The sequence below is a fragment of the Carlito syrichta genome, unplaced genomic scaffold, assembly GCF_000164805.1.
Source record: "Carlito syrichta isolate Samal-C Ts95f unplaced genomic scaffold, Tarsius_syrichta-2.0.1 Scaffold153578, whole genome shotgun sequence".
In the NCBI taxonomy this organism is placed as follows: domain Eukaryota; kingdom Metazoa; phylum Chordata; class Mammalia; order Primates; family Tarsiidae; genus Carlito; species Carlito syrichta.
This window is the reverse complement of record NW_007097674.1, coordinates 83,474-109,175: the sequence shown is the minus strand read 5'-3', so window position 1 is coordinate 109,175 and position 25,702 is coordinate 83,474. Positions and strand designations below refer to the sequence as shown.

The window sequence follows — 25,702 nt, the reverse complement described above, 5'->3', positions numbered from 1 at the left end:
TAAAAATAAATGGAACTTGAATAAGCAAAATTAAATGAGTATTTGGGTTCTTTACCCCAAAATGAAATTCCATTGATCTTGTATGTCCATTACAACCACAGTCAGTCTCTTTGATAGCATCTCCCATCTGACAATCACAGTATTTCTGTATACAGCACTGAAACTACTTCAATGTACAGCTTTACTTCAGATTTTAAACACAGCTGTAATGAGACAGAGAAATATGTGGATAACTCAAGAGGGAAAAAAACCTACCCTGTTTATATTAGGGCCCTTCCTAGACTGTAAACTGGATGAGAAATATGGGATTATCATCACAACCATCTCAGTAATTAAACTGGGCTTTTGTCCATCTCTTCTTGTAATACTCACATGTGATGTATGTGCGCAGTGCTGTTCTTTGGGCTTTACTGAAGCTTTTACCTTAATCTCCCAAATGCAGAAATCCAGCTTCAGTCTCAGGGAGCTTTCTCCCTCATCTGTGTTTTAAGCAGGAAGGCATTTGGAGAGGGAGAACAGCCTCAATACCATGCTAGAGAATATGCAAATTTCACTTGAATTTTCGTTCAACCCACACTTCCCAAGGCTTGGTTAAGAAGTCCTTCTCCGAAGCATTCTCAGAAACTCAATATCTTCCTAATAATTCAGTAAGTATATATTGACCAATATCTTTTTTTTTGAGTCTTACTCTGTCGCCCAGACTGGAGTGCAGTGGCCGTTTCCGGCCACCGCAGCCTCGACCTGCTGGGCTCCAGCGATCCTTCCACCTTAGCCTTTCAAGGAGCTGGAACTACAGGCTCGCGCTACCACGCCCGACTAATTTTTTGATTTATTGTAGAGATGAGGTCTCGCCAAGTTGCCCAGGCAGGTCTCGAACCCGCGGGCTCAGGCAATCCACTCACCTCAGCCTCCCAAAGGCGCGGGATTACAGGTTGAGCCACCGAGCCCGGTATTGACCAATATCTTTTTTTTTTTTTAACCACTATGCCAGCCACCACGGAGTAGAACAAAAAAAGTTACACACCATTTATTTATTCTATTAATATTTTTCAAGTAACCATTATGTACTAGGGGCTGTATTTAAATTCTTGATATCTCAAAATAAAAACAAAGCCTAAGACCTCAAGTACAAACAATTTAATTAAGGAGACAATTTACTATACAAAGCGATCCATGTCATGACAGAGGTAAGCAAGTAACACAAACCAGCAATGCCTAAGAACTACTTGGACAACATCTATGCGGAGTTTTATTAAGTAGATGCTAGCCTTCTATTTAAAAGGGAAAAATAACACAAAAGACATGCTCTCCCTGGAAGAACTTAGTTGAGACGTGCCATAACTAGACTAGAATAAGGTTACCCCAAATATTTTCCCAGATGACAACAAACAGATGCAATAAAAGAGGGATAGAGGCCGGGCACGGTAGCTCACGAACTATAATCCCAACACTTTAGAAGGCCAAGGTGAGAGGACTGCCTGAGCCCACACATTTGAGACCAGCCTGGGCAACTTGGTAAGACCTCATCTCTACAGTAAATAAAAAAATTAGGTGGGTGTGGTGGCGCATGCCTGTGGTTCCAGCTACTTGGAAGGCTGAGGCTGAAGGATCCCCAGTACGTTGAGGCTGTGGTGGCTGAGAGCATGCTACTGTACTCCAGTCTGGGCAACAGAGTGAGACTCCAACTTAAAAAAAAAAGAGGGATAGAGGAAGAGAAGTTTCATGGTCTCTTGAATGTACACATTTTTAGAAATTTATTCACACATATTTATTTATCTAGTTTTCCCTTTTTTTTCCTTTTCTCTCCCTTTAAAAAAATAAAGAAAGAAAGAAACAGGGCCTTACTAGGCTGCCCACGCTGGTCTTGAATTCCTGGCCTGAAGTGATCCTCCTACCTTAGCCTCCGGGTAGCTAGGCAGGCACATGCCACTACTCCCAGTTAAATTCTTTTTTTTTTTTGATAGCCATGGAGTTTCACTATATCACCCAGGTTGGTCTGAAACTCATAGCCTCAAGGGATCCTCCCGCTCAGCCTCCCAAGTGCTGGGATTAGAGGTGTGAGCAACCATACCTGGCCCACATATTCAAGATTAAACAGTATATCTAATGTTAATAGAAATAACGTTTTTTCTGCCTTTACAATTTCAAAAAAATATATTACTCAAACTTTACTTGTATCTTTAATATTGATGTCTTTTCATCAATAAAGCTGCTTTCTACTGTCAGCAGAAATTGAAGTACCTTTTTTAAGAGGAGCTGACAGTGATGGGTAGGAAAACTAGAGACGATGGAGTTAAACGAGTTGAGGAGAAAATCAAGGGTAACTTATGGGGAAGATTCAGGCTTTCAAAACAAAGAATTCTTTAAAAGTCAAAATGAGGCTGAGCTGTGGGCAAGAAATTTTATCCTCAGAAAGAAAAGTCTAGGCCAATCGTGCTGCCGTGGTCATCTCATGTCTCACACACACTCCCTTAGCTGAGGTCATCATCAGTAGTAATAAATCATGTTGATACTATGTACCCTTGATAACATGGCAAAAATTACATTTTACCTCTGGGGTTTTCATTCTCAAAACCCATAACACCAGTCTAATCAGGAGAAAAACATTAGACAAATTCCAATAGAGGACCATCCTACAAAATATTTGACTAGTATACCTTAAAACTGTCAAGGCTATCAAAAACAAGGACAGTCTGAGAAACTGCCACAGGCAAAAGGAGCCATGAGAACTAAGCTTAATGTAGTGTTGTGGATGGGATCCTGGAACAAAAAAAAAAAAAATTAGGTTAAAAAAACCCCTAAGGAGTCCAGGCATGGTGGCTTGGCCTGTAATCCCAGCATTTGGGGAGGCCAAGGCGAGAAGACTGCCTGAGCCTGGGGGTTTGAGACCAGCCTGGGCAACTTGGTGAGACCTCTACAATAAATCACAAAAACTAGCCGGGCTACTTGGAAGGCTGAGGCAGAAGGATCGCCTAAGGTGGAAAATCAAGGCTGCAGTGGCCATGAGTGTACCACTGCACTCCAGCCTGGGCGACAAAACTGAGACTCCAACTCAAAAAAAAAAAACAAAACCCTAAGGAAATCTGAATAAACTATAGACTTTAGTTAATAATAATGTATCAATACTGGTTAATTCATGGTGACAAATGTACCATATTAATGTAAGAGAATTGGGGAAATTGGATGTGGGATGTATGGGAACTCTGTATTATTTTTGCAATTTTTCTGCAAATCTAAAACTATTTGTAAAAATAAAGTCTAATGATCAGACAAAAAAAAAAGCTGTTTTCTAAGTATATTTTCTAGAAAACATTATCTACATTTCTTTTCAAGATGTTTGAGATGCAACAGCACTTTTCTGAGTCTATAGTATCTCCAGAAATTTCATTTCAAACCACAACTGCATAACATTGGATTTGTTTTTTTTTTTTCATTCATTCTGTTGTGCTTATTTATGATCTCCATTATGTGACTACTTGCTGTGTGTGTGTGTTTTATAAGTGATTTTTTTTTAAAGTGATGTTTTCATGTTATTGGCTTGTATACAATTACATTCAATCCTTTAAATTAGAAAGCTAAATTCCTAGGAATAATAACTAAAACTTTCTTAAATTTTTGGTCTTTTTTTTGTTTGTGTAACCAATTATGTCAGATGATCTCTACAAAAATCAATATTGATTAAACCAGCAGATGGTGACACAGATTTATTCTTTTTTTTTTTTTCATGAACTGACTATAACCTTACTGGGAGTCTGATAACAAGAAATACTTTATAAGAAGCCAAATACAAAGAGAATCCCTCTTTCTGAAAGCTAATTTCTAGAGGAAAAAGAAGCTCACCTTATATTTTTATGGCAGGTCACATGAAAGAATAACATAATTTAGTGCCCCAAAATGAGAGCAATAATTATATAATATCAAATATAGAATCTCAGTAGAATGGAAAAGTACTATGGGCTAAACTGATTAAAAAGAGTTCTTAAAAAAGTATGGTTTAAACTTGGCCCAGCACAGTGGCTCACCCCTGTAATCCCAGCACTTTGGGAGGCTGAGGTGAGAGGATTGCCTGAGCTCATGGGTTTGTGACCAGCCTGGGCAACTTGGTGAGACCTCATCTCTACAAGAAATAAATAAATAAATTAGCTGGGTGTGGTGGTGCACACCTGTAGTTCCAGCTACTTGGAAGGCTGAGGCAGAAGGATCACCTGAGCCTAGCAGGTCGAGGCCATGGTGGCCATGAGCATGCTACTGCACTCCAGCCTGGGCAACAGAGTGAGACTTCAACTCAAAAATAAAATAAAATTAAATTAAATTAAAAATAAATAAATAAACTCATCTTGGCCAGGCATGGTGACTCACGATTGTAATCCCAACACTTTGGAGGCCAAGGCAGGAGGATCACTTGAGACCAGAAGTTCAAGAACAGTCTGGGCAATGTAGTGAGACCTCAACTCTACAAAAAGAATTTTAAAAATAAGCCAGGAGTGGTGACACATGCCTACAGTCCTAGCTACTTGGGAGGCTGAGGTAGAAGGATTGCCTGAGCACGAGTCAAGGCTGTAGTGAGCCACGATCAGGCACTACAGCCTGGGCAACAAAATAAAACTCCAATTCAAAACAAAAAAAAAACCAAAAAAACTCCCTTCTTTGAAGGATGTTATTGGATAGACAAAAAGAATTCCAGGTAGAAAGTATATGTCAACCGGGCTTGGTGGCTCAGCCTGTTGGGAGGCTGAGGTGAGTCGACTGCCTGAGCCTGCAGGTTCGAGACCCGCCTGGGCAACTTGGTGAGCCCTCATCTCTACAATAAATTAAAAAAAAAAAATTAGCCGGGCATGGTAGCGCACGCCTGTAGTTCCAGCTACTTGCAAAGTTGAGGTGGAAGGATCGCTGGAGCCCAGCAGGCAAGGCTGCAGTGGCCGGGAGCGGCCACTGCACTCCAGTCTGGGCGACAGAGTGAGACTCCAACTCAAAAAAAAAAAAAAAAAAGTACATGTAAACAAAGTGTACAAAAGAAATTGAGATAAGTTGAAAGAGGAATAATAGAGAGTTAAGGGGTCAACTTGTTAAATAAAATGGGAAGGTTCTAATTGGGAACTGATAGGAAAAAAGATAGATTACAAAGGAGTCGGAATACCAAACTGAGGAATTTGGGCTTTGTAACTCTATATAAGTCTCAGTGAGTGAGACTAGATGTTCTAAGCAAGTAGATACTTACTTCTCATGTCCTGAAGTTTCTATTATAGCTGACCTCATCTCCCACTACAGAAAAGGCATTAGAGACCTTGAAACTTTTCATTCAAGAAGCAGGTTAAGGGCACAGTTGCAGTGGTTCATTACAAGGTGCCCAGCTAGAGAGATCTAATGGCAGTTGTATTTGTGGGAAATAGAAAGAAGTGCTTATTTCCAAAACGAGAGTTAAGTAAAGTCAGGAGGTTCTCCTTTCACAGTATTCAAATTCTGAGTCTTTGAGGTTCCACTAAGGACTATATCTAGAATGGAAACCCGAGGTCACAGAATATGGGCATTTTTCAATTCTATAAAATATTGTCAAACTACTCTGTAAAGAACAGTACCAATTTATACTTCCACCCACAGGCTATGAAGAGGTTTTCCCTTCATTCTACATCCTCGCCTACACTGGTATTTTCAGAGTTTTTATTTTCTGCCAATCTGATGAGTATAAAATGGTATCTGTAGTGCCCGCTGCTCCAGAGGCTGAGGTGGAAAGATTACTTGAGCCCAGAAGTTCAAAGCTATAGTGAGCTATGATTATGCCTGTGAAGAGCTACTGCACTCCAGTCTGAGCAATGTAGCTGAGAGCCCGACTCTTTAAAAAGGGGGGTGGAGGGGTGGATATCTTACTATTGGTTTTATTCTGGTTGTTACACCTAAATGATGGTATTTCTTTAGTAATATTTTTAATTAAGTACATTTTTTAAAAAAAGAAACAAAATTCAGGTCAGGCACGGTGGCTCAGTCTGTAATGCCAGCACTTTGGGAGGCCTAGGCAAGAGGATTACCTGAGCCCGGGGGTTTGAGACCAGCCTGGGCAACTTGGTGAGATCTCATTTCTACAATAAATCACAAAAACTAGCCAAGCATGGTGGCGTGTGTCTGTAGTTCCAGCTACTTGGAAGGCTGAGGCGGAAGGATCGACTAAGCCCAATAGGTCGAGGCTGCGGTGGCCATGAGCAAGTCACTCCACTTCAGCCTGGGCAACAAGAGATTCCAACTCAAAAAAAAAAAAAAAAAGAAAAGAAAATAACAAAATTCTTCCTTAAACAAAGATCTTACTAGAACTTCTGTATTCCTCCAACAGAATCATCTAGTTAATTTTGCTTTCTTCTAGCAATGCAAAGTCAATATTAATAAAACAACTTTCCCTATCATTAAAAAGGAAAAATGGGAAAGGGGTACTTGTAAACTGAAAAGGCTGAGCCCAGAAAATAATATATCAACCAAGTTCTTTCTCATCATTTCTAGTCCTCAGTGTTATCTGACTAGTCACCTGAAAGTGTAGGGACCCAAGGGTTTGTGGCAAAGGGCACTGGTATAGAGTCAAATTCTTCATTCAACAGGATCCACTCACAGTGTGGGCAGGAGATTGGCAGTGGGAGCCAAGATGGGGAGGAGAAAGGGATTTTCAACATTTCTTTCCCTGTGCAATTAAGTCAGGTATTATGGATATTGATGGCAGCTGGAAATAGGGAGCTTGAGAGAAGGAATGAGGCAGAGAAAGAGGCCTTTGTCTGTTATCAAAGTACAATTGCTATTAGCCTGTTTCCATCTAGCTCCAAATCCTAGTTTATTTATCATTCTGAAAACCCTATTTGTCAGCTGACCCGTCATCCCGCTTCTGTGTCAATTATTTCCTAGCAAGGGATGTATCAACTATACCTGGTGAACAAAAAAGCAGATCATTTAACTTCTATTATCTAAACCCCAGTCAGCAAGATGCAAGATCAGTTCCCATTTCTCTCTATCCTGGAAAGCAGCAAAATCCATTATGAAAGTTTATGTTTATCCGTAGCCTGGTTCCACTCCCATCAACAAGCCCTAGACAAATCAACAGGAGAGAGAACTCGGCCTGAGTTATGCCAAGGACAGACATCACTCTGGAACTCAAATTCGTTTCTGAGGGGGGTTACTGCTCTGATATATCAAAAACAAAATAGCAAACAAAAAATCAACACTGTTGAACTTCCAGCCACCTCAAGAAGTTGGTGTGTGAGGAAGAAGCTGGTGTATGAACAGTAGCAGCCGCTCTTCTGACCTGTGTCCTCCCAGTGTTCTCACTCTCAGCAGAGGGAGCTCATGTTACATCAGGTCCTCTTGCCTTGCATCAGTGTCAGTACATGCTGCCCTCTTGACTCTGGCTGCTGCTGTGCTAAAGGCCTGTGAACAGCCTGGCAGTAAGGGGAGGAGCTCCCAGAAGATAGCTTCTTCAGAGACTAGTGAGAGATTCAGACCCCTTAGCCTTAAGGACTTTCATTCTGAAGAGATTTCACACTTATCTTGAGACATTATCTCTTATCTGTCATATAGAGTAGTTAGTCTGTGGTCCCCATATAACAGGATAGACACAACCTTAGAAACATACCAGCTATCTGAGTTGAGACTCAGTCACCTAGTTGTTCAGCCTTGGTTAAAACAAAGTAGTCTAGCTATGTCTGCATTGAAGATAGAAGGAATGGATAGAGAGACTGGGCTGCCCAGAAAAGTCACATACCAATTTGACTCATACCGAGCAGCAAAAGAATCACACCCCTATCAATACTGTCGAACTATGAACTGTGGTCCAAAGGTTTCTTCTCCCACCAATCTTTTCCTTACAACTCCTCACCAACTACTAAAGAACATTCCTTTCCCAATGTTGAGATCCAGCCCATACAAAAGTGCCATTGCTATCTAGGGTCCATTACCTAGGACTGATTTCACCAGAAGTCCCCAAGATTTTATACTCCAAACTTTCTAAAAATCTCACACTCAATTATGAACATGTACCCAAGATAGTGTGATAATTCCACAATTTCAACTTTAATGCCAGTGGTATTAAAAGAGCAATCAATTCAGCACAGTGGCTCATGCCTGTAATCCCAGCACTTTGGGAAGCGAAGGTGAGAGGATTGCCTGAGCTCAGGGGTTTGAGCCAGCCTGGGCAACTTGGCGAGACCTCATCTCTACAAAAAATAAAAAAATTAGCCAGGTGTGGTGGGGCATGCCTGTAGTTCCAGCTACTTGGAAGGCTGAGGCAGAAGGATCGCCAGCAGGTAGAGGCTGTGGTGACTGTGAGCATGCCACTGTACTCCAGCCAGAGTGACAGAATGAGACACCGACTCAAAAAAAAAAGAAAGCAATCAGTTCAGCAGTTGGTTTTACCCCCAACTCTATATCCATTCCAGTTTATATTAGATAAATGTTGACTGTGGCATTCCTTCTTATCCAATGAAGCCAAAATTCTCATACTCCGCATCTCTATTCTTATATGAGGCCCAAGAAGCCCCTTGCCCATTCATATAATAGACATTGTTCAATGGCCTGTTTCTCTTCAATTTGTTGGGCGTCTCTAAACTCCAGTAATAGAGGGCTGTCCATGGGAGAAATCCATCTCCAAACAGAAAATTTTAAGCCTAGATCAGTTTAAAATCTGCGTCTATTCTCAGTCTCATGCTGCCAGTGACAAGCAGGGCATCAGTAGGCCCTGTATAGTATCAGCTGCCCACAGCCCAGGCAAGGAAAATACCCTACTTAATCTTCCACCTCTACTGCTTTGAGATTCTAAAGTTTTTATTATTTCTGTGGTACAGCCCAACATGACAGCAAAAGTTCTTTGGTCACTGGTGCATTGTAACTTCAATCACCTACACAATCTCACACGTACACACCAAATGCTATGATACTCAGAGGCCTGATGAGTCCTTATCTCAGTGCTCAGATCTCTGAATTCTCACTTGCTCCTTGACCCTTAAAAACATTCACAACAACCAGCATTGCCGCTACCACCACCGCCACCACCATCACCACCACTGCTTCAACATATACTTCAAAAACAAAAAAAATGTTAAAGCCCTAAACAAGATCCATCACAAAACAAACTTTTCTAGCCCTGAACCTTCAAACTGCCCTAAACTCTCTCTCTCTCCTCTCACTGATACCCAGATAAGTCTGTGCCCCCTCCTCTAATACTGAAATTAGGAACCAAAGAAGAATGAGACATCTCCACCTATACAAATACTGAATGAATGTTGTTATTAGAGGTTTCCTCATAGAAACGGGATTGTATCAGCTCCATCTAGTCAGAACATCAATCTCCAGGGGAGAGGAGCAAGTACACAGATGATAGCTAGCTGCCTCAAGCCCAGCCCCTTCACTCATTCTACATTCATTCCAGAGATTCGGCTAGGCCTCCCCATCATTCTTTGTGCTAAAACACATCTTCTGGTAGCAGGGAAGCTGATAATTGGACCTGCCTGAGAGTAAGTACTATCTAACACTGCACCCTGAGAGATAACCCCACCAGACAGTTCACACAATTATGCCGCTTGGCTACTCAGAATCAGGGATTCTCCGGAGACAAGGCTTGGTTTCAAACATCAAGGGGCAGATCTGAAATAGACTCTGCCTGTTGAGCCCTAGTAGTCACTAACTCACAAGGCCCAAACATGGGGGTGAGTTTGAGAAGCACCCAGATGCTCACTGCTTACCACACTCCACTTTAATACATTTGAGGGCCAGGAATCCAAACAGCAGTTTGATTATCCCCTAGACATACTCCCCTACCTCTTCCAGACCCCATGATGGGGTGTGGTTTGCCTCCAAAGAAAGAGTACCATCCTCTTCTGAGAAGGATGTGGAGCTCTTTTCAGGTTCTGTATCTTTAGGCTGGATCCCATGTAAGCGTGGCCCATCGCTGCCATAGCCAGAGGAAGAGGGCAAAATGCTCACAGTCAAGCCACTGATAGATAAATCACTTCGAGAAGTAGGCAGTCTGGGACCCTGGGAGGGCACTCGACCCATGTGGGTAAGCTCTGCATGTCTATGGCCTCCCGACTGGTCCAGGAGTGATGATGAAGGAACAGAACATTCTACAAGCCAAGACTCTGTCTGAGGGACACTCGAAACACTCTTGGTTCCTCCCCCCATACTACAGTCCTCTGAAAGTTGGTCTTGATTTTCTGTGTTGGTGGGGTTGTTTGTCCTGGGCAAAGCACTGCTTCGAAACTCAAGCTGAATATCTCCTTTCTCCACTGCAGTCTCTCCTTGCAAAGGCAGCAGCACAGCCCTGCTGCTGCAGGACGCTGTCCTCGGAAATTCCACCAGCTGGCTCACCGACTTTTCACAGTTCCTTTCTGCTGGGTTATCAAGCAGGTGAGCAATGACAGTCATCCCATCTTCCAGGGAATCCCAGACCCCTCCAGCAACTGATGATCCATTCTCTAAAAAAAGATGAGCAGTCTGGATCTCGCCTTGGAATCTCTCCTTCACCTGCACTATCATCCCTTGATCACTTAGCCCTGAGCCAGGGGCTGAGTTCCCAGGTGGCAAAATATCTGGAGAGGTATGCTCTGCCCCTCCCACTCTGTCTTCCCTTAGGAGACTCACTGTTAACTTCATTAGGGTCTCAGTCTCTTCAATGACTCCAGTTTCTTCCAGGGGTTCTTCCTTGTGAGATGCCTCTGGAGTAGGGATTTTCTTCCCCCTCCACTTCCTTTTGAACCGAACCCTTTTCTTAGGAGATATGGGCGCCTTCTCAGGAATAGCTATTGACTCTTTCGGCTCCTTAACACAGCCCAGTGAATTTCCCATTTCTTTCCTCTCTTAATCTCAGCGAAAACGCAGCTAAGCCAGTCCTGGAATCCCAAAGAAATTCCAACCTTGGCTTCATCGGATCCAATGCACATTTAAAAACATGCACTATGCCGGCAATCCCTCCAATTCTTTCTCCCTCCCTCCCCGCCTCTCTCTGTCTCTTCCAGCCGCTGCCGATTCAGACAGCCATCTTACAGGCTCAGAGCTGCAACAAGACAAATTCAAAGCATCTCACTGCAGTTCAGAAATCACTTGACCTAAAAGCAGACAGAAACCGGATTGGCTGCAGCTTCCTCTCTCCAAATATGAGGTAATTGGAGCACTGCCCTCAGTAACACAAACAGAAAGCAAAAAAGAGCTAGAAGGCAGGGGAGGAGAGAAATTAGGGAGGGTGAGAGGAGGAGGAGGGAAACGTAAGAGTAAATGGAAAAGGGAGGGGAAAAGAAGAGAGGCCAGGAGAGAAGGTAACGTGGAAGAAGGAGGAGGAGAACAATATCAAAGAGGGAAAAAGCAAAGTAGCTTGGCTGGTACCAAGCAGCAAGGAGAGGAAAGGGCTGAGAAGAGCCAGCGCTGGGGAAGCTACAACTATGGCTTCCAAACTACGAAATGAAATAGATTCTAACTGTTGCACCAAGATAATCAAAAGAAAATAGAAGGCTGGATAAACATAGCCTCAATTTTTTCAAGTTGGAATACAATAACATAATGTTAATAAAATTATAACTTGAAGAGAGACCCAGAGCCTACTTCTCATGGTTTGAAAAAAGGAAAACAGTTTATTTTTCTTTTTATTCACTTATTTATTTATTTATTTTTAACACAGACTTTAAAGATCTAGCCTCCCATAGCATTTATTTCACTCCATTTCTTCCCCTGTTAATTCTGCCACCCAAAGACACACAGAGGAAAAACCTGGAAATGGTTTTGAATATAGTATATGTAGTATATGGAAGCTTGTTAAAAAGGATGCCACTTCCAACTACAACAGGGAAGCAGGGTCACTGCTGAACAATACTTGACACAAACGTCAACAGTAATGATATTAATGCTGCTACTGCTGATAAGCTAACATTTTTTTTATACTTGTTATATGCCAAGTACTGTGTAAAGCTACTTACATGAATTACCTCATTTAATTCTCACAGTAACCACATAAGGTCAAAACTATTATTTTACACCTTACAGGTAAAGAAACTGAGGTTTAAGAAAGTTGATTTGCCCAAGGTTACACAGCTAGTAAGTGGCAAAGCCAGAATACAAACTCCTGTTTCAACCCCAACTTCTACCTTCTCATTACTGCAGGGATAAAAGTTTGTACTCAGTTGCCAGTTGTGTAAGAGTATTCCCTCAACTGTTCTCAACTGGAGACTAGACCCTCCATGGACCAAGAGCTCAAAGAGATAATACTTGCTGCCATTTGGGATTAAGGGAAGAAGTTGCTAAAATGGGACTCAGGTGGTTTTTACTCAAACTATAGTCCAGGCAGGGAGTCTGTAAAAGGTAGACTCAAAAATCACCCTGTGATGTCGCCCACACCAATTTTTTTCCTAGTACAGTGTCTGATAGATGAGAAAACACTACAACCAAAGGGCTCTGAATGGAGTAGAAAAAAATAACATGTGTTATATATGTGTTTCTTTCCTGTTGCAGCTATTTATTCTATGCCAAAAGGATCCAGACCACGAAGCAGAGAGCAAGCCTGCCTGGCTCTACGCAAGCCCTGAAGTACTGCACCTACATATCTACTTTTCCTGGAAACCTACAAGGAATTACTATAAAAGGAAAGCAACAAGAAGCCCTAAAGCAACAGTGTCTATACAACCCCTTCTAGGATCCCACTGATTATCTGCTGCACAACTGCAGTAGGCATTTCTCTGAAGCCTTTTCCTCAAGGCTAACTGCAAAGCTGTAGCACCATCTCACAGCCATCACAAACCACAGCAAAAAATAAGAGGTGATAGCATGGGAGGAAACTCAGACTACAGCAAATCACTTAATTAGCAAAAATCTTGACATTACAACATGAAGTTCTCTAGGCAGGTACCAGGCCTTCATTCCTTCAGTGGAAAAAAACGAGAACTACGGAAGCTTTAAGCTGCCACCCTAAGGCCTGAACTTGAATTTTATTAATGAAATACAGGCAAACCAAATTCTTGAAATTGATCATCTCAGGGGTAAGAGAGACAGCTGCCTAATATGCTATACTACTACTAGTGTGGGGCTTCTCTGAGAAGCCTGACAGAACCTGGCATATTTACTTTTGTGAGGTTATTCTTTTTAAAATGTCTGCATATGTCAGACAAATTAGGCCTTCATTTCCTCCTACTCCAGAGGAAAACTGGTCTAGGAAAGGGGCAGATCTTTCAGTAAAGCAGACCTAGGTTCAAATTCCGTAGCTCTGTTAACTTACTAGCTGTGTAACTTAACTAATTTACTAGGTGATTAAGTTTCCTTACCTGTCTAATGTAGATATTACCACCTACTTAATGGGGTTGTAGACAAGACTAACGAAATATTGTCCATAAAGTACTTGGCTCAGTGCCTGATATACAATAAATCCCTTTTCTTCCCATTTATTACTGAACCTAAAAGTTATGAGATAGGCCCTAACTTAAGATGACTCAACAATCTTTTGACTTTACAGTGGTGTCAAATCTATATGTATTCAATAGAAATCATACTTTGAGTACCTATACAATCATTCTGTTTTTGACTTTCAGCACAGGACTCAATAACTTACATGAGATATTCAACATTTTATTATAAAACAGGCTTTGTGTTAGATAATTTTGTCCAGTAGGCAATGTAAGTGTTCTGAACACGTTTAAGGCAGGCTAAGCCAAACTATTCATGTTGTGTAGGTTAGGAGTATTAAATACATTTTCAACTTAAATATTTTCAATTTACAATGGGTTCATGTAGGAGCATCTATACTCTTTTTCTTGACTAGGCTCTAAGGAAAATGGTATGTTCTAAGGCCCAAAGTTTGGGTGTTTTTTTTTCTCCTTAGGGTCTGCTTTCATTATTTTACTAAGTTAATTCTGATCACAAGAACTTTCCCCTGGATCTTTTCTTGTCTAGCTGGGTTCTTAACACGTGGCCTGACTTCTGAGAAAGCAGACTTTTATTCTTCACACCTTCTCCTTTGGCTTTTTCTAGTTGACTGTGTACAGCTTATAGGTCTCCCACAGTGATGCCCAGAGTGAAAGATTCCAAAGTGAAAGCGCTCACTCATTCATTCCACAAACATGAATGGTGCTTCACCTATATGCCAAGCACTACGTGCCATAAACTGCACAAAAATTTAAACTTCAAGTCTTGCCAGCTAAGACCACTGTTTACCTAAATTCCGTTTTTTAAAATTTCAGAATGCTAAACATACACTAGTATTTAACAGACATTGAGTTGGAAAACTAATTTGGCAGATTCTATCAATAATTTATAAATAACTTTTAGAAAAATTATAAATCCTAACACATACCTTAAGACAAAATTGTACAAACCAAAGAAAAGGAATCCTATTATTACTACTGGATGTGTGACCCAAACAAGTCAGTTGGTCTCTGTGTTTCAATTTCTCATCGGAAAAAATGAGCATGTGAAAATAGACATCACAGCCTACTTATCTGGTTAAATTACCTCACAGCTTTGAGAAGATCAAATTCAGGAAATAATGCATTCAACTTAATAAGCATGTATTAAGTGCCTATTCTATGCCAGACAAAGAAGAGAACACAAAAGATGAAATTCCTGCCATTGTTAAATTTACATCCTAATGCAGGGATCCAGGCATCAAATAAAGAAGTAAACATGTAATATGTCAAACAGTAGTAAATGTTATTCAACAAAATACTTTAAGTCATATAGTACTTTTGAGAGCAAATTTGGCAAAATATAGGCAAGGTGAAGGAATGTGTATCATCCAGCAGTTCTAGTCCACCTACCTATCAAAAAACCCTGTTTTGGCTAGGCTCAGTGGCTCAGCCTATAATCCCAGCACTTTGGGAAGCCGAGGCGAATGGATTGCCTGAGCCTGTGGGTTCAAGACCCACCTGGGTAACGTGGCAAGACCTCATCTCTACAATAAATCAGAAACTAGCCGGGCGTGGTAGCGCGCTCCTGTAATTCCAGCTACTTGGAAGGCTGAGGCAGAAGTATCGCTGGAGCCCAGCAGGTGGATGCTGGGGAGGCCGTGAGCATGCCACTGCACTCCAGTCTGGGCGACCGAGTGAGACTCCAACTCAAAAAAAAAAAACAAAAAAACCTGTTCCATACATGCACAAGGACACATATACACAGATGTTCAGTGTAGCAATGAATGTGTTATTCATACATTAGATAATATACTGCAAATCACAGACAGGTGTGTTGCACAGCTGCAGACATCACCACTCATATTATATACTACATGAATTAGTTAAGATGAACAAACCAGGTCTCCCTTTATTAACACAGATAGACATCAAAAACAAAGCTTAGTTTTAAAAAAGAAATATAGAGGGAACTATCTGTGTCAAATATAAAGGCATACAAACAACAGCACATGTTGTTTATGAATACCTCATCTGCTGTGACTGTCCATTCCCATATACGGGAATGATATACATCCACTCCAGGAGAGTATACACTTCCTCCCCAGGGGGAGGGGGGAGAGCAAGAAAGTTCACTGCATCCAAAATGTTTTACTTCTTTAAAGAGGGACAGAGGGAGGGAGGAAGGGGTGGGGGGGAGAGAAGGAAACCCTGGAGCAAATATAACAAAATATTAACATCTGTTTAATTCTGAAGGTAACTACATACACAAAGATCTGTCATATACTTTTCTGAGTACCTGAAATCTGCATAACTAGAAACTCAGATTAAAATTAAAAAGAACTCCTTTCATTTAGCTCTTGTTTAGTTCAATTTTTTTTTTTCTGTCGCCCAGGTTGGACACAGCCACCGCAGCTTTCACCTGCAAGGCTCAGGCAATTCTTCAGCCTCAGCCTTCCAAATAGCTGGAAACACAGGCGCCCACCACCACGCCCAGCTAATTTTTTGATTTATTGTAGAGACAAGCTCGCCCGAACCCCTGGGCTCGGGCAATCCTCTCACCTCTGCCTCCCAAAGTGCTGGGATTATAGGCATGAGCCACCGTGCCCAGCTAGTTGTTTTTTTTAATGTGTTAAAAGCATTTTGGAAATCATAAACCTTTATACTACTACCAGTCTCATCAGTAGTAGCAAATTTTTAATCTGAAACTAGCCTCTCATCTCTCTTTCAAATGAATACTCCCCCCTAGAGGCAACAATTGCCACCTATTATACTTCATTTGCAAGGAGATAGACTATAATGATTATTTTTCTGATTCCCTAACATGGGAAAGTTCTCCTTTGCATTTCTATTTGGATTTATGTAGCATGTGTTCTCGGTGAGAAGAACTAAGAAATGCACAATAATAAAAGACTAGAAAACAGTCGGGCTAGGTGGCTCAGCCTGTAATCCCACGCTTTGGGAGGCTGAGGTGAGTGGATTGCCTGAGTCCGCGGGTTTGAGACCCACCTAGGCAACTTGGCGAGAACTCATCGCTACAATAAATCAAAAAATCAGCCGGGCGTGGTAGCGCATGCCTGTAATTCCGGCTACTTGGAAGGCTGAGGCGGAAGGATCACTGGAGCCTAGCAGGTTGAGGCTGCAGTGGCCGGGAGTGGCCACTGCACTCCAGTCTGGGCGACAGAGTGAGACTCCAACTAAAAAAAAAAAAAAAAAAAAAAGACTAGAAAACCACAATGAAAGAGATATATCATGTCTTATCTGACGCAAGACAAGGAGGAAGGGGGCCCTACATAATTCTTCCTAGCTAATAAAAAGCTTTGCAAACATAGAACTCCCCCCCTCCCCATACCCAAATACTTAGCTAATGTAGACAAACACAAATCCTTCAAGAACAGCAAAGAAAAGAAATTAGTAGTTAGTTCATTTCTTTTTGTTTGGTTTTGTTTTGAGTTGGAGTCTCACTGTGTCTCCCAGACTCGAGGGTAGTGGCATGCTCACAGTCACCGCAGTCTCGAAAGGCTGGGCTCCAGTAATCCTTCCACCTCAGCCTTCCAAATAGCCGGAACCTATAGGCGTGCACTACCACCCCCGGCTAATTTTTTACTTATTGTAGAGATGAGGTCTTGCCAAGTTGCCCGGGTGGGTCTCAAACCCACGGACTCAGGCAATCCAGTCGCCTCGGCTTCCCAAAGTGCTGGGATTACAACTTGAGCCACCGAGCCCAGCCTAGTTCATTTCAACTGAGAAAATAGCTCTGGTAGCAGAGGTTCCATCTAAGATATGGCAAATAGGCATTCATCTGTATAGAAATAGTAGAGAAAAGCAAGTAGCCAATATGCATGCTGAAGACAGATTAGGTAAAGCTGTTTATACCTTTCCGTAAAACTGGTAACAGGAAAGAGAACAGTGGGGTAGGTCAAAAGTCCTAGAAGTTACAAGGTCCATTAATAATTATAACTATTATTATAGTTATGATGGTTCACACCTGCAATCCCAGCATCTTGGGAGGCGGAGATGAGAGGACTGTGTGAGCCCAGGGATTTGAGACCAGCCTGGACAACTTGGCAAGACCTCATCTTTACAATAAATCAAAAAATTAGCCGGGTGTGAAGGCACACACCTGTGGTTCCAACTACTTAGAAGGCTGAAGCGGAAGCATTGCCTGAGTCCAGCAGGTTGAGGCTACAGTGGCCATGAGCATGCCCCGTACTCCAATCTGGGTAACACAGAGAGACTCCAATTCAAAAATAATAACATTAATAATTATTATTATAAGAACAAGTTGTTAGTAGTAATAACTGCCAATTGTTGAGTTCATTCTGTGTTCCACCACTGTATCCTACACCTCCCTAATACTTTAAACCTTCATCAAGTTATTTTATGGTATGTCTCTTCTCACTCCTCTGAATTATACAGTCAACTAAATGGTCGGTATTTAGTTCAATTTTGTATCTTCCACAGACTCTACCTAAGACCTTACTCATAGCAGGTCCTTAGTAAAGGTTTGTGGAATTCAATTAAGGAATATATGTTCCTGCAAACTAAAACCACAAAATGATATGATTTCATACTCACTATGACAGCTATAATCTAAAACAGATAATTATTGGCAAGGATGCAGAAAACAGAAAGCCTCATACATTGTTGATTAGAAATGTAAAAGGGAACAGCTGCTTTGGAAGATAGTTTGGCAGTTTCTTAAAAAGTTAAACATAAACTTACCATACAATTTAGCAATGCTATTCTTAGGTATGTACACAGGAAAAATGAAAACATAAACCCCACACTAAGACTGGTATGCAAATATCCATATAAACATTATAATAGCAAAAATGGGAAAGCAGCCCAAATGTCTATCAATTGCTTCATACGAGGGGGACCCTCAACCACAAAAAATCAGAATTATTTTTTGGAGGGCGGGTCCCTTGTGGTACAGGCTTGCTCCACTAGGCAAGTGTTTGAGGAATCCATCAGCATAAGTGTACTAGCTAGCGTTGTTGTGAGAGGTTGTGTTTGACTTCAGTGAATTTTCTTTTTGGGGGGAGATTCTTTCAATGCGTTTGCCCATTTCATGATGGGTGATTTACAAGCACACTTGCCCACACTGTGCTGAATGTTCAGCAGTTTTTGATAAAAAATGGCAGGACGGGTCAGGTGCAGTGGCTATGCCTATAATCCCAGCACTTTGAGAGGCCGAGGCAAGAGGATTGCCTGAGCCCACGGATTTGAGATCAGTCTGGGCAACTTGGTGAGACCTCATCTCTACAATAAATAAAAAAATTAGCTGGGAGTGGTGGCCATGTACCTATAATTCCAGCTACTTGGAAGGCTGAAGTGAAAGAATTACCTGAGCCCAGCAGGTCAAGGCTGCGGTGGCAATAAGCATGCCACTGCATTCCAGCCTGGGCAACAGAGTGAGAGTCCGATTAAAAAAAAAAAAATACAGAACCCATGTGCTCCACCCCCTCTATTTACCTGATTTTGCCCCAGCGACTTTTATTTTTGTTTTCCTGGATGAAAAACATTCTGAAGGGGAAACATTTTGTCAATGTGGAAAAGGTAAAAACGAAAATACAAAAAATATAAAAATTAAGGAGTTCAAAAACTTTTTTGAGCAGTGGAAAAAAGCATCTTAATAGATGTACTGGGCCAGGCTCGGTGGCTCAGCCTATAATCCCAGTGTTTGGGAGGCCCAGGTGAGTGGATTGCCTGAGTCTGCGGGTTTGAGACCCGCCCGACCAACTTGGCGAGACCTCATCTCTACAATAAATCAAAAATTATCTGGGCGTGGTAGCGCACGCCTGTAGTTCCAGCTACTTGGCAGGCTGAAGCGGAAGGATCACCTGAGCCCAGTAGGTCAACGCTGTGGTGGCTGTGAACGTGCCACTGCACTCTAGCCTGGGTGACACAGAGAGACTCCAACTCAAAATAAATAAATAAAACATTTAGCTAACTACAGGGAAAGGAAAGAAGTAGGATAGAGGGGTCAGAGATAAAAGCTAGAATTCTCTGAATCCATCATATTTGCTTTTTAAAAAAAAATGTTTTTAAATGTGGTCTTGCTACATAGTCCAGATTGGTCTTAAGCTCTGGGCTCAAGTGATCCTCTTACCTCAGGATTTTAGGTACATGCCACTGCACAAGGCTCCTTATATTTACTTTTTAAAATTTAACTTTGAAACACTGTCAGTGATCTACATAATGTAAACTAAAATTGAAAGGGAAAAAAGTAATCCCTAAAAATTGAAAGCAAATTTTAAAAAATGAACCTATTGTACACAACTGGTGGCTTAACAACATAAATTATTTCAAGTAACTTTAAAATGCATTTTAAAGTTTGTACATCCTTGGAAGATATACACCAAGGGCAAAAAGAAGTACAAAAAATCATAGACTTCTAAGAAATCATAGTGCTAATAAAATCAAAGGAATTAAGTAAAATTCTGTATCCTAAATTTGAATTAGAAATATCAGTATAAATTCATGATTTTTTTAAAAGAGAAAAATACAAGTATTGCCTACCTCTATCCACAGAAGAAAAAAAAGAAAATGAAAAAAAAAAAGGCCAGGTTCGGTGGCTCACCCTGTAATCCCAGCGCTTTGGGAGGCCCAGGTGAGTGGACTACCTGAGCCTGTGGGTTCGAGACCCACCTGGGCAACTTGGCGAGACTTCATCTCTACAATAAATCAAAAATTAGCTGGGCGTGGTAGCGCATGCCTGTAGTTCCAGTTAATTGGAAGGCTGAGGCGGAAGGATCGCCGGAGCCCAGCAGGTCGAGGCTACGGTGGCCAGGAGCGTGCCACTGCACTCCAGTCTGGGCAATGGAGTGAGATGCCAACTCAAAAAAAAAAGAAAAAACTTGATAGCACTTAGGCTGTGGTCAATAAATATGTAGAGAATTGGTTCCCAGGAGAAACAGAATTTCAGGCCTGGGACAGAAAATATACAAAAAGTATGTGGAATATCTCATTACACAAGAAATAAAGGAAATTATCAAAGACTTCTAGAGTCATGCCAAAGGATTCAGAATCAATTTGATAGACTCTTATTAGCTGGGCGTGGTAGCTCACACCTGTAATCTCAGCACTCTGGGAGGCAGAGGCAAGAGGATTGCCTTAGTCCAGGGGTTCGAGATCAGCCTGGCCAACTTGGCAAGACCTCATCTCTACAATAAATCAAAAAATCAGCCGGGCATGGTAGCACATGCCTGTAATTCTGGCTACTTGGAAGGCTGAGGCGGAAGGATCACCGGAGCCCAGCAGGTCGAGGTTGTGGTGGCCGGGGCAGCCACTGCACTCCAGTCTCGGTGACAGAGTGAGATTCCAACTCAAAAAAAAAAAAAAAGAAATTAGCTGGGCATGGTGGTGCACACCTGTAGTTTGAGTTACTTGAAAGGCTGAGGTGGAAGGATCATCTGAGCCCAACAGGTCAAGGCTGAGGGGGGCGTCAGCATGCCACTGCACTCTAGCCTAGGCAATAGAGTGAGACTCCTATTCAAAAAAAAAAAGAAAGAAAGAAAAGAAAAAGAAAGAAAGGCTCTTACTGGCCAAATATTACACTGTTTGAATATTAGGAAGAATGATAACTGTATTTTATTGGAACACATTAAGTCTTAAAACTCCATGAGCCTTAGCCATTGCCTTGCTAAGTTATGGTGTGGTCATGTATTCTTTGAGCTATGGCCAGGTCATGTTTTCTGGCTTTGGCTCCCTCCCTTACCTTAGGGAGGTGACTCTCCTCTTTCTCTCTTTCTAATTTAGTTTTGAAATAAACTATATTTCCAAATCCAAAAAAAAACAACTCCATGAGTTTTGTTTTTTTTAAATCCATGAGTCATGGTGACACACACACACACACAAGGATTTTCCTTCTTAGGCAAAAAAAAAAAAAAAAGCGCAACAAAGAAACATTCATTTGGCCACCTATGGAGAATTCTTAGGACACCAACTAAATATTCTGAAAAGTGGCAAATACAGAGAAAGATAGAAACATTTATCTTGCCTTTCCTGTAGAAACTACCCACAGGGTAGTTGAGATGAAGTTCTTCTTTATAGAAGTAAGTACTTTATTTAGAGAAGAAGGAATAACAGACTTATGATATCACCATTTTGCAACCTCTAATGAAACAATGGAACTAGCAACGATTATCAGAAGCTGCTGAAACTAAGAGCTGATAGGGAATATGTAATAGATGGATCACGCTGATAACAAATTTCAGGGAGGACAAGGAGGAATAAACTTAATGCAATATGTGAACCTTGTTTGGATTCTGATTCAAACCAACTATTTTTCTTTTTTTTTTTTTGAGTTGGAGTCTCTGTCACCCAGGCTGGAGTGTAGTGGCATGCTCATGACCACTGCAGCCTCACCTTGCTGGGCTCAAGCGAAACTTCTACCTCAGCCTTCCAAGTAGCTGGAACTACAGGCATGCGCTACCACACCCAGCGTATTTTTAATTTATTGTAGAGTTGAGGTCTAAGTTGCCCAGGCTGGTCTCAAACGTGTGGGCTCAGGCAGTCCTCTCACCTTGGCCTCCCAAAGTGCTGGGATTACAGGCTGAGCTACTGTGCCTGGCCCAACTATTTTTCTTAAATAAGATAATTAAATGTTTATAAATGAACACAGATCAGATTATTTGATGATTTTAAGAAATTAATTTCTGAGGTGTCGATATTATTGTGGCTTGCTTGAACAAAGAGGCCTTATCTTTCAGAGATACACACTGAAATATCTACAGATACAATTATATAAAGTCTGGAATTTCCTTCAAAATAACCTGAGGGTTGAAGAGTGGATCGGGATACAAATAAATTAATATTGGCCAGGAGTTAATAATCACTGAGTTAAGTGGTGTGCACATGGTACTTCTTCATAAATTTTCTCTACCTTTATAAATGTTTGAATTTTTCATAACACTTTTTTTTCTTTTTTCTTTTTTTTTTTAAGTTAGAATCTCACTCTATTGCTCAGGCTGGGATGCATTGGCATACTCACAGCCTTGACCTGCTGCGCTCAGGCGATCCTTCCACTTCAGCCTTCTAAGTAACTGGAATTACAGGTGTGCACCACCCATGCCCAGCTAATTTCCTTTGGATTTATTATAGAGACGAGGTCTCGCCATGTTGCCCAGGCTGGTCTCAAACCCATGGGCTCAGGCAATCCTCTCACCTCCACCTCCCGAAGTGCTGTCATGGATACTGCGCACGGCCACAACACTTTTTTTTTTGAGTTGAAGCCTCACTCTGCTGCACAGGATAGAGTGCAGTGGTACACTCATAGCCACTGCAGCCTCGACCTGCTGGACTCAGGTGATCTTTTCACCTCAGTCTTCCAAGTAGCTAGAACAATAGGCAGGTACCAACACACCCAGCTAATTTTTTGACTTATTGTGGAAACAAGTTCTCGCCAAGTTGCCCAGACTGGTCTTAAATCCCTGAGTGCAGGCAGCAATCCTCTCGCCTTCACCTCCCAAAGTGCTGGGGATATAGGAAGTGCTGGGGATATAGGTGTGAGCCACTGTGCCCAGTGTCATACCAAAAAAAATTTTTTGAGTCTAAGTCTCACTCCATCACCCAGGCTGGAGTGCAGTGACACACTCACAGTCACTGCAGCCTCAACATGCTGGGGTCAGGTAATCCTTCTGCCTCAGTCTTCCAAGTAGCTGGAACTACAGGTGCGCGCCAATACACCCAGCTACTTTTTTGATTTTTTTGTAGAGACGAGGTCTTACCAAGTTGCCCAGGCTGGTTTCAAACCCCTGGGCTCAGGCAATCCTCTCGCCTCAGCCTCCCAAAGTGCTGGGATTATAGGCTTAAGTCACTGCACCCAGCCTCATAACAAATTTTTAAAGAGAAAAAAACATTTTTTTGAAGAATCTGTTCAGAAAAAGAAACACTCCATTATCCCCATTATCTCTGTTCCAGAAAAGTTTTAAATAATCAATTTAATTTTCATTTCTTGGCCTCCATCTTTCTCTTTTCAAGAGATTTTGTTGCCAGGTAAATAGAGATACAGTAAATAAACTCTCTTTAACTCATGCCTAGGAGACTACAATGGACACTCAAAGAGTGGCTAAAAAACAAACAAAAAAGTTTCTCTAAAAAAAAAAAAAAAAAAAAAACCAGCCAGGTTCAGTGGCTCAGCCTGTAATTCCAGCACTATGGGAGGCTGAGGTGAGTGGATTGCCTGAACCCGCGGGTTCGAGACCCACCTGGGCAACTTGGTGAGACCTCATCTCTACAATAAATCAAAAACTAGCCAGGCGTGGTAGCACGTGTCTGTAGTTCCTGCTACTTGGAAGGCTGAGGCGGAAGGATTGCCAGAGCCCAGCAGGTCGAGGCTGCAGTGGCCGGGAGTGGCCACTGCACTCCAGTCTGAGTGACAGAGTGAGACTCCAACTCAAAAACAAAACCAAACCCTTCTTTTGTAAGAATTCCAAGGGGTTAACTCTAATTCCCCACGCAAGTTCAACGAAGTTCTTGTTCCCATCCTGCCAGAGCACACTTGCCAAATTCATATTCTTGGTTATCTCCATAATGAAAGCTTGCCTGAGAACACCCCATGGTTCCACAAAAATACATGCTACCTTTGTACATTTTTAACCCTACCCATGCTGAAGACTGCCAGCCCTGGCTCCAAACCAGAGCCCCAAGAAATAAGCCTATGCTCTCAGATGTCTCTGGGTCTCAGGAATTCTGGGACACCTGCTATTCTATCTACAAACAGCAGGTGGCGCTAACTCCCCAGCTCGGATGTCATACTGGTTTCATCTCTGGAGTCAATACCTTGTCTTCTTTTTCCACCTGCTGAGGGAGTATTTCTTCTAATCCATCAGCCTAGTGTGCAGCAATTGGGTATAAGAGAGCTGTCTGATATACAGTTTTGTTTGGCTGCACTAAAAGTGATTTAAAAGAATAATATTTTTATACAAGTAAGGCTATAATTAAGGATTTGCCTTCTGAGGAAGACGAAGGCCATCTGACCCTGTGAATATTCTTCCAGATGCCATTGCTCTTGAGTGTGATGGCTGCTACGAGGCTGTCCTTGCCAGCACGTATACAAATCCAGCCACTAAGGTGCTGCAATTAACTATGTTTAAACATCAATGGAGATGAGAAGTCTACATCAAAGCAGGTTTATGAATCTTCTCTACACTCTTCTCAAGTATCAAAACCAACATCTCTTCCCAACCTTCATATCTGAGTCCCTTAAGAGCCTCATTTTGACTTCGATGAACAGACAGACTGCTGATGACAGGGCCAGACTGCTTATGACAGGACCAAACCACAAAAGGGTGAACTCCCCCACCCCAACCCACTTCATCAAGCAACTAATTAGAAAGCTCTGGGATTAGGCTACAGCAGCTTTTCTCCAGTCTAAATCTTAATTTTCCTTTCAAACTCCTATCCACCTTTCTTTCACTGCCAAATACAGAGAAGGAAGACTCAATGCTGCCTGTGGAAAGCAGTACAACTTTTTAGGCCATGTCCAAACCAAGCAGCAGAAAACCCAAACTTCACAGACTCTACCTGGAAGTGCAAAATAATGGTCCAGATCAGGCCCAGGGTCAGCTTGGGGTTGCCATCTGTGATGTCATCATTGCGAATATTCACAAGTTTCACCTGAAAAAGAAACAAAAGCCAGTCTCAGAGCTCTGGGAATTCCTATTAAATTTGATTTTTTACATAATTTCATTATTTAATAATAGTTAAATTGATTTTTTTCTGAGTTTTAACACATGTATAGATTTGTGTAACCTCCACCACAAAACAGTTCCACCACTGCAAAAAGGTCTCTTGAGCGGCCCCTACCTCCAACTCCCGACAATCACTGATCTGATCCTGGTCCCTAGTTTTGCTTTTCCCAGAATGTCATACAAATGGAATCATACAGTATGTGACATTTTTATACTGCCTTTTGCCCCCTACTTACCATAATGCCCTTGAGATACCCATCCAAGTCATTGCATGTATTAATACTTCGCTCATTTTTATCACTCAGTAGTATTCCGTTGTATAAATATACTACACTTTATTCATTCATTCACTGAAAGGAATGTGGGTTATTTCTAGTTTTGGCGATTACGAATAAAGTTTCTATATTAATGTACAAGTTTCTGTGTGAACATAGTAATTTCTCTAGGGTAAATTCCCAGAAGTGGGATTGCAGGGTCATATGGCATATGTTTAGCTTTGTAAGAAAGTACCAAACTATTTTTCAGAGTGGCTATACCATTTTGCATTCCCACCAGGAAAGCAACCTTGCAAGTACAAGGTATTGTGAGTTGCTTTTAATTAAGTCATCAGAGCCCTGGCGTTTTCTTTTGAGATTTCTTTTTTTTTTTTTTTGGTGAGAA

General features: G+C 41.7%; 1 protein-coding gene across 1 annotated transcript in view; it reads right to left on the bottom strand.

The window, feature by feature from the left end:
• Positions 1 to 25,702, bottom strand: part of LOC103252075 (microtubule-actin cross-linking factor 1) — a 237,477-nt gene that overhangs the window by 188,275 nt on the left and 23,500 nt on the right. Inside the window, exon 4 of the mRNA XM_021708921.1 lies at positions 24,876 to 24,968. Coding sequence (XP_021564596.1) covers positions 24,876 to 24,968 — 93 coding nt within the window. The remainder of the gene's footprint in view (positions 1 to 24,875; positions 24,969 to 25,702) is intronic.